Source organism: Verruconis gallopava, assembly GCF_000836295.1.
Source record: "Verruconis gallopava strain CBS 43764 unplaced genomic scaffold supercont1.80, whole genome shotgun sequence".
Taxonomy (NCBI): Eukaryota; Fungi; Ascomycota; class Dothideomycetes; order Venturiales; family Sympoventuriaceae; genus Verruconis; species Verruconis gallopava.
In genome coordinates, this window is record NW_015622216.1 from 1 (window position 1) to 16,066 (window position 16,066).

The 16,066-nt window shown below is 49.4% G+C and overlaps 5 protein-coding genes across 6 annotated transcripts; 3 read left to right on the plus strand and 2 right to left on the minus strand.

Annotated features, from left to right (window-relative positions):
- Positions 1-1,814: 1,814 nt before the first annotated feature.
- Positions 1,815-3,080, plus strand: PV09_09546 (uncharacterized protein; the record flags this gene model as incomplete). The annotated part of the gene is made up of 1 exon (XM_016363621.1): positions 1,815-3,080. One exon carries the CDS (start codon positions 1,815-1,817, stop codon positions 3,078-3,080), a length of 1,266 nt encoding a protein of 421 aa, XP_016208534.1.
- A 3,267-nt stretch (positions 3,081-6,347) lies between these two features.
- On the plus strand, positions 6,348-9,656 carry PV09_09547 (uncharacterized protein). Its single transcript, XM_016363622.1, has 3 exons — positions 6,348-6,621; positions 6,686-7,866; positions 7,944-9,656. Exons 2-3 carry the CDS (start codon positions 7,142-7,144, stop codon positions 9,358-9,360), a joined length of 2,142 nt encoding a protein of 713 aa, XP_016208535.1. The 5' UTR covers positions 6,348-6,621; positions 6,686-7,141; the 3' UTR covers positions 9,361-9,656.
- Positions 9,456-10,993, minus strand: PV09_09548. 2 transcript variants are annotated; one of them, XM_016363623.1, is made up of 3 exons: positions 10,937-10,993; positions 10,711-10,876; positions 9,456-10,597 (listed from the first exon to the last, which is right to left on the minus strand). In XM_016363623.1, exons 1-3 carry the CDS (start codon positions 10,975-10,977, stop codon positions 9,647-9,649), a joined length of 1,158 nt encoding a protein of 385 aa, XP_016208536.1. In that variant the 5' UTR covers positions 10,978-10,993; the 3' UTR covers positions 9,456-9,646. The 2 variants fall into 2 exon arrangements, with proteins under 2 accessions (XP_016208536.1, XP_016208537.1); XM_016363624.1 differs by having other exon boundaries at positions 9,456-10,876.
- A 582-nt stretch (positions 10,994-11,575) lies between these two features.
- PV09_09549 (uncharacterized protein) lies at positions 11,576-13,846 on the plus strand. Its single transcript, XM_016363625.1, has 5 exons — positions 11,576-12,053; positions 12,108-12,206; positions 12,261-12,947; positions 13,007-13,317; positions 13,376-13,846. The coding sequence occupies exons 1-5, from the start codon at positions 11,895-11,897 to the stop codon at positions 13,560-13,562; spliced, it is 1,443 nt and encodes a 480-aa protein (XP_016208538.1). The 5' UTR covers positions 11,576-11,894; the 3' UTR covers positions 13,563-13,846.
- A 16-nt stretch (positions 13,847-13,862) lies between these two features.
- Positions 13,863-15,534, minus strand: PV09_09550 (uncharacterized protein). The gene has a single exon (XM_016363626.1). It carries the CDS (start codon positions 15,474-15,476, stop codon positions 14,196-14,198), a length of 1,281 nt encoding a protein of 426 aa, XP_016208539.1. The 5' UTR covers positions 15,477-15,534; the 3' UTR covers positions 13,863-14,195.
- Positions 15,535-16,066: the final 532 nt, after the last annotated feature.

Genomic DNA, 16,066 nt, shown 5'->3' on the forward strand with positions numbered 1-16,066 from the left:
TGAATACATTCTCATACTTCTGAAGCTCATACCATTCTAAGTCACAAACGTAACTATCTTATTATATTCCTTCCTTAATAAGCTCTGGTTATACATTGTTCCCTTGCTCTAGGAAGCTAATCCCTTCCGAAGTGGCTTACATTGGTGAAGCCAGCCGGTATTGGGAAAGTATTCCTAACACCTATATGCCCCAGATAGAGCCTCCGATGGAATTTAGTGCGGCGATTGTTTTTGTGACTTTCCGGCGTATCTCTGCGATGTGTTCCTTCCATTTTAGCTTTCGGTCCATGATGACCCCCAGGTACTTGCATGTAGTCTTAGCCGGGATAGTGATTCCCTGGGTTACGAGCGGCCTTTCAAAGTCGATGCGGCTGTGTGCTCGTGTGAAGTGTACTAGCTGGAACTTTTCTGGTGCGAATTTCGCGCCATGCATTTGTGCCCAATGGTAAGCCTTTTCTAGTGCTAGTTCAATCTTCTCACAGGTTTCGTCTGTGGAGTCACTGCACGCCAGGGTCGCGGCGTCGTCAATATATCCTACTGTTGTCACGTCCTCTACCCCGCACTCCTCTATAAGATCTGCATTGTAGAAAATATACAAGATGGGTGAGAGGGGTGAGCCCTGTGGGATACCAGTTTCAATCCGGTACTCCTCTGATTCATATCCGTCGAGCGCAATCCTGGTGCGCCTGCCGCTCAGAAAGCTCGCTATCCAGCGTACCATCGTTTCATCAACCTTCCGCTTCCGGAGGTTGTGTAAGAGCCGTTTGGAAGAGACACTTTCAAATGCCCCCATCACGTCCAGAAGGAGAAGGCTAGCCACTCTCACCTTGCCTTTATTCCATGTTTCGTAAATACGTTCGATTATCGCGTGTAGCGCATGTTCTGTAGACCGCAGCTTCCGGCCTCCGACATGTCGGCTGGGAAGCACCTGATATTTCTCTACCAGAAAGCTGAGTCGCCGGGCGATGACTGTGTCCATGACCTTCCCGATCGTATTCAGAAGCGCGATCGGGCGGTACGCTTTAGGAATTGTATAGTCGTCCTTTCCAGGCTTTCGTAGTACCACTGTGGTCGCGTCCTGCTTAGCTGCCGCCACTACAAGGACCTCCGGAGACAGGAGTTCGGACTCCTCCCAGGACGGACTAACCTCAGAGCGATTCTGAGTACGCGCAAGCTAGCCACAAAGGCCATCAGATTTATGGAACAGACAAGGGTGTCCGTGGGTGAGGAGACCAACAACGCGCAGACGATGTCGAGCATTGGGGGGAGACTGTAGGTATGCAGACCGCGAAACACGAGGCGCAGCCTCTAGGAGCCTAAGTATCACGGTAATATTAGTAGAACAACGATTGTCAACAGGGCTGGCAAGCTTTTGAAGACAATTTTTGATGGATAAGGGGTGGATGGAAGGGACAGCTGGTTTTGTTTACTTTGAACAAAGCGAAGTGTGACTGTCAGTCTAAGCACATACCAAGTATCACGTGACATAAGCAAACGCTGGCTAGATAAGAGAGGAGAGCCAGGGGTAGGGGACAGGAGAACAACCATACAATCCATCAGTCAAGATAGCATATAATGAACTAAGCAGGTTTACGATCTCACTTATGCACCATTCATCGCTCCCGTGATCTTCCGCACAGACATTGACAGTTATGAGCCCGGTTAGCGACCAATACAGTACTATACGAAGCGAGAAGGTGCAGCAGCATGCACGACCTGCAGGGTAAGGCTAAAAAGACCTGCATAATCATTAAGCAGTACACCGCCAGAGCAATAACGATAAATACCGAGATATAGATACAACCTGAGTAAAGATGCCGGATCTTAAGCTCATCAACACTTTGCAAAAGCGAAAACTTGAAGCAATCATACCACACTCAACCCATCTATCAATTGGGCAGTCAACCGAGTTGAATAAGTTCCTGACAATCGTCATACAAACCATAGCAGATATGGCGAATACCATCAAAGTGAAGGAACAGCTAGTCATCCTCAAGACTCAGGATGATTGGGATAAGTGGATCGAACAACTGGAAGGGATGGTTACACCTACGCTATGGACGAAATTCATAGACCCAGACTCAACCAATCCACCAGCCATACCAACCCTCGACATGGAGGAACCAATCGAGTCAGCATACTCGGCCACCTATACCACCGCGGTTAGCAGGGCAGAGGAGGAGCAGGTCGAGCCGCCTGAGTATAATCGAGTCCAATACAACCTCACAAACAAAGAGAGAGAGGAATTCAGGTTCGACCTGGAGATCTTCACTCGCAAGGACCTACCCAAATTCAAAGCTGAAGAACGAGAATACATGGAAGCAGCTCAGGTCATCCGACAGACATGCGATGATACAGCCAAACTATACTTGAAGGCAAAAGACCCGCTCCGTACACAAGTTCAGAAATTGCGAGATGTCTATCGAGGCGATCCAGCTCTACGAAAGCGACGCGCGAGGGAGGCGTACAACACCGCAATCAGGACGCCGGTGACGGCGAAGACAATTACATCTTGGGTATCTAAGTGGCAGGAGGCAATGCTTCAAGCTGAAGCAGTTGACCTACCACATGCACTAGACTATGAGCAGTGGTCGAGTGACCTACTGGCTGCAGTTGGTGATCTGGTCCCGAGCACAGTAACTCGGATCCTCCAGACCACAGCTGGAAATGGTGATCTTAAGACATACCGCGATGTGGTGCAGGCTATTCAATCAGAGTACAGCATTCGGCATTCTGTAAGACCTGCCCAATCTGGAGCAAGGCGTGGAGCGTTTGTGTCTGTAGCTGCTGAGGCTGAATCTGAAGGACCTGATCAATCCAAAGATCTGCCATCAAGACCTCAAACCAAGGCGGGTGGGAATGAGACAAAAAGACACCGATCAGGCACCGTTGGTGGCTGTTGGGGGTGTGGCCTGAAAGGTCACACACTCGAAGGCTGTTTCTTCGCGGAACCAAAGAAGAGGTCAGAAGAATGGAAGCCATTGGAGTTCAGACGAAGTATCTGGCTTCGAAACAAGAAAACCGAAAGGGTTATCAGAGAATTAAAGAGACTCGGAATGCCTATGCCACCTGATGATTAGTGCAAGGCACTGAGATCAGTCGAAGACAGTAGGGCAGATAGGTGACTAACCGTACAGCCTTGACCTAGATATAGAACAGGCATGAGCTTTACGGTCTGACCAGCCCCAGGTCTGAGACAAGCAGTACTACTGGACTCAGCCAGTACAGACCATGGGGCCAATGATCTTGAGTACCTAACAGATTACCACCAGCTGAGCGAGCCAGAGTACCTTCTTGGGGGTGGCGGTTACATCGAGATCAAAGGCTATGGTACTGTAAGAATACCCACGTCCAGCGGCAAGTATCTCAGTTTAAAGGGAGTGGCTTACTGCCCAGATATGCCAACAAATTTAGCATCACTGAGAAAGCTGATGAGCGCAGGCATCTACTTTGACAGCTACAGAATGATGATGCTTCGACGGGCAAATGGATCAAGCGTCCATAGGGTAGCTGACAAACATGACTAGTTCGTGATTTATGAATTCCATCTTCTTGAGGACCAACTAGAGGGTACTCAAGGTACAGCATTTAAGACCCAACATCAGGGGAATACGCGACCAGTTTCAACAGCAGAAGGACATTTATGGCACCTTTCGATGAGTCATGCAGGTATACAAGCGCTTGAGCGACTTGAGACAGCGACCCGGAATGCAAAGATTCGGGGTCCGGTGACAGCTGAATGCGAGGCATGTGCGCTATCAAAGATAAGTGCACAGATATCAAGGGCAGAACCTGAAGCACCACCAACACATCCATTTGACGAGGTCTCAGTGGATATGCACCCTATGCAAGGATATAGGATCTATTGAAGATACCTACTGATCATATGTAGAGACTTATGATTCACTATGCCATATATACTGACAACAGATAGCGCATGATCAATCTTAGAAGGCCTGATCGATGCATACTGTTATATCCGAACCCAGTTCAAGATCAAATGGCGCAAAGTACGCAGTGATAATAAACTCATGGCAGATATCATTCAGACATAGTTTCGAGCTCAGGGTGTTAAATTTGAGCCTTCTGCACCAAACACACAGGCACAGAATGGTTAGCAGAACGCTCAGGGGTTGTAATTGGTGAGATGGCTCGAAACATGAGGATCCATGCGAACCTGCCTGAGGAACACTGGCTTGCATATATCGAAGCAGCATGTTACATCCATAATCGTCTTCCAAGAGCTCAGAACTAATGGATGACCCCATATGAACTGATGTACAACATGCAAAGGATCAACCTTGGACTGCAAGGAGAATGGATCAAACCGTCCATCAGCCATATGCGAGCGTATGGATGCAAGGCATACGTCATGATCGCAGACGTACGGAAGAAGACACGCAAACTGTTTTATAAGCTTAATCTGAGGGCGGATATCGGGTCCCTAATTGGGTATACTGCCTTGAACATCTATCAAATCTTGATACCCTACTCCAACAAAATCAAGCTGGTCCGAGACGTGATCTTTGATGAGTCTCAATTCTTTGATGGCAGGATTGAGAAGCTTGACCCACAAACTGAGCAAGAGCTCAATGATGTCATTGAGGAGGTTGGGATACCTGATCAAGACGTCTTCAATAGCATTTGGCAACTGCCTAATGGCTGGATAGATCGGGTACCATCGGATGTGAATACCGAGGACTCAGACCCGCTAAGTCAACTGATAGCTGGACTACAACAGATACAACCAAGTGAATCAGTCAGCAGTGCAGGAAGCATTTTCAGCCAAGACACACTATCAGTCGCCAATTCGGAAAGCACCGCACCTACAATCTACACCGGAAGGAGAGAATGAGGCTGAGCGAGCGTTTGAGCATGTTGAGCATAATACCCTCCGAGGAAGCTTTTATGCCGGGCGGATGATAGGCAAGAAAGATATCGCCTCAAGAATAGCTATACTCACTTGGGACGATGATGAGGATCAAAAGACCTCAGATGCCCAGGCTCCACTGATCAAGGATTTACCACCTGTACCAAGAAACCGACGAGAGATGCTCAGACACCGATTTGCAAAAGAATTCCAGCGAGAAGAGGCTGAACACCTGCAGACTCACCAGCAGGCAGATAGCTTCATTGAGGTGCCGAAAGACTCAGCAAAGGAGAGCGTGAAGCTGGGCAGCATATGGGTCTACAGCTATAAACCTGATCAGGACGGTCGGCTAGCCACGTTCAAAGCGAGACTAGTAATTCGAGGTGATATGGAACCGAAGACAGCAGAAGATGTGTATACAGCCACATTGGCAGCACGATCATTTCAAGTTCTGATGGCCATGACGGCAAAGTATGATCTGGAGACTGCTCAGATGGATGCTGTGAATGCATTTATGAACGCAAGTCTGGACCGAACTGTGTTCATGTATCCACCAGAAGGCTATGCACGGCCAGGAACGGTTTATCGGCGACTCGAGGCCTCTAGAGGACTATGTATGCACGATAGAACGATTGAACTCCAAGAATTTAGGTTCTCGCTGTTGTTGTTCCCCTAATCTTCTCTCTGTTTGCTTTCTATAAAAGATCAGAGTGTTACGAAGTAACACGTGAGGGAACACGTGAGGCGCTCATTGGGATCATTCTGCAAGAATGAGCCGGATGAGCTCGTTGTCCAATCACAGGAATCTTATATATTCTTGATTGGAGGAAAGGCTCATTCCGTCCATATTCAAGAAATGAGCAAGGCAACAAGGAACTACAGTCTTTGGTCTATAAAAATATCCTGTCTCTACCTCATTTACGGCTCTCTGTAATTCAACTGTCTAGTTTACCTAGTAGTTAGTTGAATACATTCTCTTATCTTGAAGCTCATACAATTCTAAACCATAAATATAACTATCTTATTATACTTCCTTCCATAATAAGCTCTAGTTATACCTTGTTCCTTTGCTCTAGGAAGCTCATCCCTTCCGAAGTGGTTCACATTAGTGAAGCTAGTCGGTATTGGGAAAGTATTCCTAACACAGAGCCTTTAAGCTCTTCTACTCGCTGTTGTTCAACTGTTTAGTATATCTAGTTTCTCAGTTGAATCTTACCAATATCTAAAGCTAGGTTACTTTTAGCTACAAAACTTTCTCATCTTATTGATTATGCCTTTCTTCAATAAGTTCTGGGAATACCGTTGCCTCGTCGCTCTAGGAAGCTTATCCCCTCCGAAGTAGCCTGCGTTTGCAAAGCTAGTCGGTATTGGGAAGATATTCCTAACACCTCCCTCTCTCGACATCGTGCCATTTATAAAAACGGCAGTGTGCGGCTATTGATTAAGTCACTTCCGTCATCTCTTTCGACTCTATCTCAAACTCTTTCTTTCCCACACGACTATTAAGCATTTTTGTACTTGCTTCGTGTTACCTACCAACTGGGTAACTTACCGTCCTAATTTTCAGTTTGCCGTGTGTTGCACTGTTACCTAGCTTGGTTAGCCAACAGTGCAACAATTAGTTCTAGACCTTTACACGGCATGTGGGCGAGGACACAGTTTCACGTCCAACAAGCACTCGCTATGTTAGCTATCTTAAAATCAATGTCCATTCATATAGTCGCGGTTGAAATATCCTGGAAGCTATTGACGTAAGATGAAGTCTCTCCATTCAAGGAAAATATTTCTCTTGACTTACGAAGCTGAGGAGAACAGAGTTTCGCAGTTCCAAGCGTTTCTTCTACACAAACAAGCAAGAACACAGTGGAATACAGATGATCCACATTACAGTTGTGCACTTAATTTCTAAAATGAGGTTCACGCCGTTGAGAGTCTAATCAGTTCTACCGAATTGTTTCTAGCAGTACATCTGTTGTTGAATCGACTTTGTCTCTCGTTCACGGGTTGGGGCATCGATCTCGTAAACCAAAAAGCTCCAGCGGCAAATGCCGTTGTGGCGAGACATTCGGATGCTACAAGGTACAGTATCTGGTGATTCTAGCCTTCACGCTAATTACTCACCAACCCACAATTGGCTTGGTCAAGATTGAAAGCCTCGGTTCCAGACAAATGATCAGAACGTCACCGAGGAAAAACGACATCAATTTAACGTAAGGTCCTATAATATCGCTGCCGTGGGCCAAATCATTTCATCTTCCCATAAAGCTCGCGATGGTAACTAATCCGACATGGGTGCAGGCCCTCAAAGAGTCTGGAAGACCCGGAAGTAAATGCCTTGAGCTTGAAAGAGAGAAGTCAAACGTCAACGTCGACAAGCTTGCCTGTCTCTTGCACACCAACGCTGTGCTCGAGCGAAACAACAGACTCCTTAAGATTCTCCAAGACGATCCGGTGTTCGACAAATCGCAAAACTATTTCCGTGGCCGTGACGAGAGGATCAAAGCCGCACTCGCACGGGGAAAGCGATTGCGTCAACTCTCAGTCCAACACAACTGGACGAAAGAGGAGTACCATGCAGCCAACGAGCTGATTTCCGAGCCGACTCCCTATGGGCTGCACGCGAGCATGTTCCTTGTAACCTTGCGGGAACAAGGCACGCCCGAGCAGCACGAGCTTTTTCTGAAGAAGGCCGAGAATTACGAAATCATCGGCTGCTATGCGCAGACCGAGCTGGGCCACGGCTCCAACGTTCGCGGCTTGGAGACGACGGCTACATGGAATCCCGATAATCAGACGTTCACGTTGCATTCGCCGCACCTGACGGCGTCAAAGTGGTGGATTGGGTCTTTGGGAAAGGCAGCAAACTATGCTGTTGTGATGGCGCAGTTGATCATCAATGGAAAATCGTATGGGCCGCATCCCTTCGTCGTTCAAGTTCGGGACTTGAAGACCCATGAGCCACTGGAGAACATATATGTAGGCGACATCGGACCAAAGTAAGTGACCTGGCCGTGGGATACGGTGCTTTTGCCTTGCTGAAAATGGACCGGCGTGTCTAACCACGTCGCTCTAGGTTTGGATACAACACGATGGACAACGGTTTCCTTCTTTTCAACCAAATAAAGATTCCACATGTCAACATGCTGGCGCGATTCTCGAGGGTTGATCCAAAGACGAGCAAATACATGCGCCCATCCAATCCGTCACTCGTCTATGGAACCCTTACATGGGTCCGCTCCAACATTGTCCTTCAGTCCGGTTCAGTGTTGGCCCGCGGTGTTACAATTGCCATCAGGTACTGCTCTGTGCGCCGGCAGTTCACCGACCGAGACGCCCCGGAAGACGAAGTAAAGGAGAATCAAGTCATCAACTACACCATGGTCCAGCAGCGCTTGTTTCCGCTATTGGCGGCCACGTTTGCTCTTCATTTTACCGGACGAGGAATGATTGCTCTGTATGATGCCAATCAGGCTGTGATGAACAAGAGAGAACGTGGAGGAGGCTCTGCAGACGTTGGCCAATTGTCGCGCGGACCAGGACCCGAAGAGCTTAACCCCGGGGCCGACCTCCTGGCGGACCTTCACGCAACTTCTTGTGCTTTGAAGGCACATGCATCTACTGTTGCTGGTGAAGGTTTAGAAACCTGTAGGAGAGCATGCGGTGGCCATGGCTACTCGTCATTCTCCGGGTTAGGTTCGTGGTACGCCGACTACCTACCAACATTGACTTGGGAAGGAGACAACTACATGCTTACCCAACAGGTCTCCCGCTATCTGTTGAAGTCGGCCAGGGCTGTTCTCGAAAACGCAAGCAAGAACGGAAATTTTGATGCAAACCTAGGAGACAACGACACCACTCGCATTCTCAAAAACTATCGCCGTCGCCAGGACATGGGCGCCGCATTCGACGTGCTTGGAAACGATGAGGAGCTTGTCGAAGCGTTCGCCTGGCGGACGGCATATCTGACGTTTGAAGCCTTGCGCCACCGCGATGAAGAAAAGCGTTCTTGGAACTCTCTGCTTGTGGACTTCTACCGCCTGTCGACGGCTCACGCGCAGTACATGGTTGTGAAGAACTTTTACGGAGCGCTCTTTTCATCGTCACTGCAATCGTCTCTTCCAAAACCAACCAAGGAAGTGCTTCACCAGCTCTTCCGCCTTTACTCCCTCCACACGCTGGAGCGGGAGGCCTCAGAGTTCTTCCAGAGCGCGGCCTGCACCGTGAGGCAGATTCAGCTAGCGAGGACCAAGAGCGTGCCGCAGCTCCTGGAGCAGATCAGGCCTCATGCCGTCCGTCTGGTGGACAGCTGGATGTTCCCGGATTGGCAACTCGACAGCAGCCTGGGTCGGTACGATGGCAATGTGTACGAGGACATGTTCAAGCGAGCAAGTGAGGACAATCCGTTGAACAAGGTCATCTTCGACCCGTATCCGGACAGTGATGTGCTGTTCAAGAAAGACGAGCGTAGCATTTCGAAGAGCAAATTGTAAACGACGAAGACGCAGGTCTTGCTTTGGATGTACATGGAAGAAAAGGAAAAGAAAAGAGATGCTAGACTGGCTAGCGCAAGCAGGAAATCTGTTATCGTTGGATGACCGATGAAAGAATCTGATATTGCGCATCTCCGCTGCTGACTATGAATTCCGTTACACAACAGCTCCATAATTCTGTCCCCGCGCGTGTGTCCGGCCAAGTGAGGTGCGGGCATCTACATCCTTCGTCCCGTGAGATAATGGAAGCTCTCGACGTGTTCAACCAGAAGCTCCCTTTTTTGACTCAATCATCTCCCTCCATCAATTCGGCAAGCTCTGCTTCTTCTTCTGCTGTAAGGAGGCTCTCCTTTTTCGTGTCGCCGGTTCCGTTCGCTTTCTTCTCTTCCGCTTCTTCCTTCGCCTTCTTGATATCCTCGCCCTTCAGGCCCCATGTGCGCACCGTACCATCGATGCTCACACTCACAGCTCGCCCCCTCTCCTCGTCCACCACGATCCCTGTGACCTCTTCAAAGTGTCCCTCGTACACGTGCAGCAGCCGTCCGGACCCTTTCTCCCATACACGCACGTTCTCGTCGCGACAAGCGGTGACTACAAGACCTCCCGCGTCGTAGATCGCAATTGCGCGTACAAAGTCAGGATGCCGAAGCACTGTGTCGGCTTTGAATCCGTCAGAGCGCGAAAGACACTTGGCCGTCTTGTCAGCGGACGCTGTCCAGAGATCGCCGTCGCTGTCAAATTTCAAGTCGTATATCGAGGTTTCGTGCGCGATCAGGGGATCAACTGGTCCCGATGGCGCCGTGGAGTCGGGGGCAGAGAACGATATTTCGTAGCTCGCTTCGGCGGAAATATGCCATCTTCTTATCTCGCGACTCGAGTCGCCACTGAAGATGATTGCAGCACCTCCGTCTTGGCTTTCCAGGACCAGAGCTTGCACGCCTCTCGAATGGCCCTTCAGAGTGTGTAGCTTGCGGCCAGAAAGTGCATCCCAAACTACGATGGTGGCATCGGCGGATCCTGAGATAACCAGTGGCGACTTGCTCATCGGGACGAAAAGGACTGTCTTGACGAAGTCCGTGTGACCCGAAAGGCTCATCACGGCATTTGGGCTATCTGGTGCACGGCGATGGCAATACACATTTTTGTCCCATGCGCCGGCGTACATCCACGTAGAACTGATTGCTAGACACGTTACTGGCGAAAACGCCACATGATATGTCTTGATCACTTCTCCGCTCTAAAGTACAATGACGCGTTAACTCCGCTCAAAGACAGCACAATGAACCAACAATGTTAGGGAAACTGTCTGGAGGAAGACGGTGGGAAGAAATTTTTCACCAGCATACGCACTTCGACGTTCACGTGTTTCACTTTGCCGGCTGCCTCAGCGACGTAGACGGAGCCGTCGTCCTCAGGTCCAACGGAGACAGCAAGCAACTTTGACGGAAGGCTTATTGGGTTTCCTCTCTTGTTTGTTTTTTTTGCGTCTTTCCTGGCTGCTTGCTCGAGCGACGCACTGGACTATCCTCGTTAGCCTTGGATGTAGATTCTCAAACGCCCGGACTCTTTTACACACGTGGTCTGGAAAAAATAGCCTGCGTTTCCGGATGTCGACATGACGTCTGGGCATGCACGTACAAATTATATATGAAGTAATCCACGCACACGCAAACTGACCCAGGGCGCGCTAACGCACGGACGCGGCACCGTTCAAGCAGCCACGTAGGAATCTGTTGAGTCACCCAGAAGGGAGTAGCGCATGATTACGTTATCCCGGCCAAGTGTATCGATGTCTGTGCGGAAGATCACGGGAGCGATGAATGGTGCATAAGTGAGATCGTAAACCTGCTTAGTTCATTATATGCTATCTTGACTGATGGATTGTATGGTTGTTCTCCTGTCCCCTACCCCTGGCTCTCCTCTCTTATCTAGCCAGCGTTTGCTTATGCCACGTGATACTTGGTATGTGCTTAGACTGACAAAGTGTGTCAGTGTGCTCAATGTATCGTCGATGTCTGATTTGGATTGATTGATCTCAAGCTATCCTGCCAGGTGTTCTCTCACACCCCCTGGGCACCTCTGCTATCCGGTAGTCACGGATCCTGAATAGGCAATACGCTAGCCTCATTCAGAGTCCACCTCTACTTACAAAGTGCGGAGTGCACGAGCTGGAGGAGGCGTAACGCTTGGGCCACATTTGCGGCGAGGAGATAAGGGAAGCTACGTCCGACTCCAGACTGGACGATGCCGTGATGCGGTACAATGGCCTGCCTGTCTGATCACCACTATCATCCGTCTCTATGCTTGATGGCTTAATTAGGTGGCTTCGGAGGCCTAATGTGAGCTCAGAACCTACCTATGGACCTTCTGTATCCACATCACAGTCTGTTTTTTCACGCCGTCTCACCTTTCATCTGCAAGACCTCCCCGCAACGTTCTGTGCAACACTCGTGTCTTGACTGACCGATACCGTGCTGTTGCGATCTGGCGCTTGCGTTGGCTATTCTGATACCGTGGCACGCTTTGCCATCAATATGACCAGTCTACTCAGCCTGTGCGATGAGCTGCTGCACGAGGTCTTCACCTTCGTCAACTTTCCAGATCTGTTTCGTCTCGCTGCTACATGCAGAACATTCAAGGCTTACATAAAGGGAAATAAGCTTCTATGGAAAGACATGTACTTGCAAAACTTCGTCAGCACTACCAAGTGATCCTCGTACGTATCGCGCAATATTGACATTTCACAGGATGAACCTCCGGCTTGGACTGAAGTGGATTGGGAGCTACGGCTGAAAGATATCACGCATCTTCAGAATATCCTGATGAGTGAAAATGAAGACGTAAAGGTAGTTGACATAAACACGTAGTTGGCAATCCTTGTAACGGCTGATCCGTCGCAGAGACGAAATCTCCGGCTTGTTGTCCAGTCTATCGTTGATTTGCTCCACCACGCGAACAAGATCCAGGCGCAGTCGCGAAACATAAGGTTCCTCCAGGAACAGTTCGAAAATCCTCTCAATCGAAACGTATTCCTCTCCTCGTCAGGACTTTATGGTTATGCCGCCGATGGCACGAAGAGAGCTGGCACGGAAGAGCAGCGTGCGGCTCCGACTGCCGCGGAAAGACAGCTGAGCGCCAAATTGCACGCATACTTTGGGACGAGCTATGAGATATTCGGTAGAACACGCTCCACCGCTGCGCATCCATACGCGAGATCCAAAGTGTATGACCTGCGAAACTACAACAATCGCAACTCATGGGGCCCGTACTTGGATGATCTATCGTTCAGGCCGGACTGGGAAAAGATTGAATCCATCATGATCGATCTTGGCTTCAACATGCGAAACTTCATCGATAGCCTGGACCACGGCAAAGGTGGTGATGGCGACATGTACGGAACTCCATTCTTTGGAATCACGCCCCAGAGCTATGTGCCAATCCAGGAGTTTGTATGCCCAGGAGTCAAGGCACTCGTAGAATCCGGCTCGTGGAAAGCGCGAAACAGGCAGGTCAAAGTTATGACGCAACAGCCTAGTATTCCGCTTGAAGCCCGAGATCCGTATGGCGTTTCTGGCACTTGGAGAAGAGTAAGCGTATAATATATGACCACGGTAGCAGCAAGTCAATGGTCGCTCAATTAACACAGATTGTATGTTTCCTCGACTATAACGATCTTTACGCCTTTAACTTTTTGAGTCCCGATCCAACGCCTGGCGAGATGCGAGAGCCCATAACCACGCAAGAGGCTATCAGATTGATCACAATGAAGATCAAAGTCAATAAGATCAGCGATCCGGGTGAAGGCGATAGGAAGGATATGCCCGTCGTGCACTTCACCGGCATGAGCAGGTCCATGCATGCTAGTTGGGACCCAAATGCGAATTCCAAGATCACAGGCTCGGTGCGAATGACGCAAAATGGTGACGTGCGTTGGGTTACACTGAGCATCTTCCATGGGTATGTCGGAGTGTTCTTTATTACGTACGATCTTTAGGCTAATCAATCAACGCTGTAGCGAAACGAGATGGAGATCCGAATGTATCCAGCTCGGAGGTATCAGAAGCGCGCGTGGAGTCATTGGAACGTGGTTTGACAAGAACTATGATCCGAATGGGCCGGCTGGTCCAACCGCATTCTGGAAGGTCTGCGAAGAAGATCAGGGTCATGTCTGGGAAGATGAAATAGACAGTGTCGAGGGCTGAGATGTTCAAATACTTATAAGCTTCACGTACTGAACACGGTGGAAAATTATATCTCTTCGCATACTATTTTCGGACCTGGCACATCATAAAGACTTCTAGATTCTATGAATTTGCTGGCTTTTTTTTCACGTGGATGAACCTACTTGATGAGATGATGACGCAAATGCTTAAGTTATGTTGATCACGCTTAGAGAGTTCGTCGCATCACAGTAATTATAATCGATCCTCTTCAGTTCTTGCATTTGTCTAGAAAGTCATGCGAGAGGAACATGGTCTGTTGAACACTGCGCAATTTCACCACGAGCCGGCTGAAGCAATTCCGCAGTCAGTCCTTATATCAAGATGTCGCTAATTGAACCTGACCATTTGGTGCGAGAAGGCAGGATTCGGCGATAAATCCGATTTGCATTCTACGTCGTTCCACGAAGCGTTTACGCCATTTAAATCTCCTTCTTGAATGTAGCCAACAACAGGAGGTCCAACGGGTCGCCGATTTATGACATCAATGCACGAAGTGCTTAATTTACAAAAGAGTTGCAGCAAACATTGCTTGCAGAGGAAAAATCACTAGCGCTATGTCGTCACTCGGGGAGACTTCTCGATCTATATAAACAGGAGACACATGTCTCGTCCTCAAAGACCGTACTGTATCGGATCCAAGCTTCCCCCTTGGACCTTCGCGCTTTTCGCTTCTCCATCAAATACAAACTCCGACATCAGCTTCCCGGTTGCGGGTGCGTTCTGGATGCCCCAGCATGTATGGCCAACCGCCAAGAAGAGGCCTTTGGTGCTTGTCTTCCCAATAAGCGGGCTTCCACCCGTGCTCAAATTGGGCAGATAACAAGCCTGTCTTGCCGTGACTTCGCCATGTCGCAGTTCATCGCTTATCGAGCCAACATAATCAACAACGTTCTGACACCTTTCCTCGTCCACCTCGACCAGATCCGTGGTCGCGGGCAAGGGGACGAGCCGATCACCTTCGCCGCAAGCGTACACTTCGTCGTTGGGCCGAGCGTATATCTCCGGCGTCACGTGTCTCGGTGCGGATTTTCTTGCGCCGGCTTGCGCGTAGAAGTTCTTGGGCAGTAATATCGACGTAAAAAGCGCGTACGCCGAGAGCGGTTCCGAGGGCCGGATTGTGACGCTGTGGGCGCGCACGGCGGAGATGGGCGCCGTCGGCCAGATGCGCGGCGTCCATGGCCCAGCTGAGAGGACTACCTCCGATGCTGAGAGCGTCCGAAGGGCGCCGTCGTCTTTGGACGTGAACGACACACTTTCGACTCTTCCGTCCGCCGACGTATTGATGGCCGTCGCAGACCCGTATACGATTTTTGCGCCCCGCTCCTGAGCCAGATCGGCCATTGCGGTCGTGAACAAGTATGGATGCACTTGTGCCGTCGTTGTCGGATCGCCCATCTCTTCGTACGCTATCGTGGATGCCGGATCTACCCAGTCCAAGTCCTTCGGCACCCCAGCTCGCTTCAAAAGACCAATCGCTTCCTTGGACCTCTTCTGTAGACTAACAAGATCCACACCGCTATTCGTAAGCCCTCCGTCTTCTGTTTTTGCCCTCTTGTCGTTGTTCCATTTCAAGCTCTCGTCTTCCAAAGGTCTTCCTCTCGCATCGATTTGCCCACAGTGCACAGTTCGGTATCCCCATCGTTCCGCACCACTATGCTCATCAGCCAGCTGCTTGTGTAATCGATGGCTCAGCGGCACAATTGCCGAAGGATATGCCCACAATGCGAGCAAACCACCAGCTTTGCCCGATGCCCCGCCAGCGATCCTTGTTGCCTCAAGAAGAGTGATGGAATGAATGGTGGGATTGAACTTCTGGTGGCGGGACAAGAAATACGCCGAGGTAGAGCCAATGATGCCGCCACCGATGATAACGATGTTTTTTTCCACAGACATTATTTCCTGTTATTTATAGGCGTCCAGTCTATCAGTAGCAAGTTTGCACTTTGCTAAGAACAATGCGAAGATACCTTAGTCGTTAGTCCCTGAAGCTACCTTGGGTGCTTTCAAATCTGGTGACGTCGAAGGCCTGAACGTGAACACCAAGTTCTTCCCTTCCTGGAATCGCCACCAAAAGGGTTACATAGCTCAGATGATATTGGAGCTAAGTATTCCATCCACTCTGTAATGATTCAACGGTCCTCTGCAAAATTTTGACATATACAGCGCATTGGAATTTCATCAAAAGTACATTTCCCTTTAGCGCTCTCGTATTGATCGCGCCGACCATCAGGAAGATCTCAGACTTTACAATGGCCAGTAAAAGTGGAATCCTTCCACATCGCCAACACGCTGAAATGATTACAGCGTGTACTCAGATTCACTTAACCTAGAAACTAAATTCTAAATTAATTTGATGCGCCTCGATGCATGGGACAGAAGTGGACCAAGAGTATAGAGGAGACCAAAAGTCGAGCCAGGTACAAGATTGGCTTCAAAGGTTTCTTTGATCGTGTTCAACAGATGTCATGCTTCGGATGGCGACA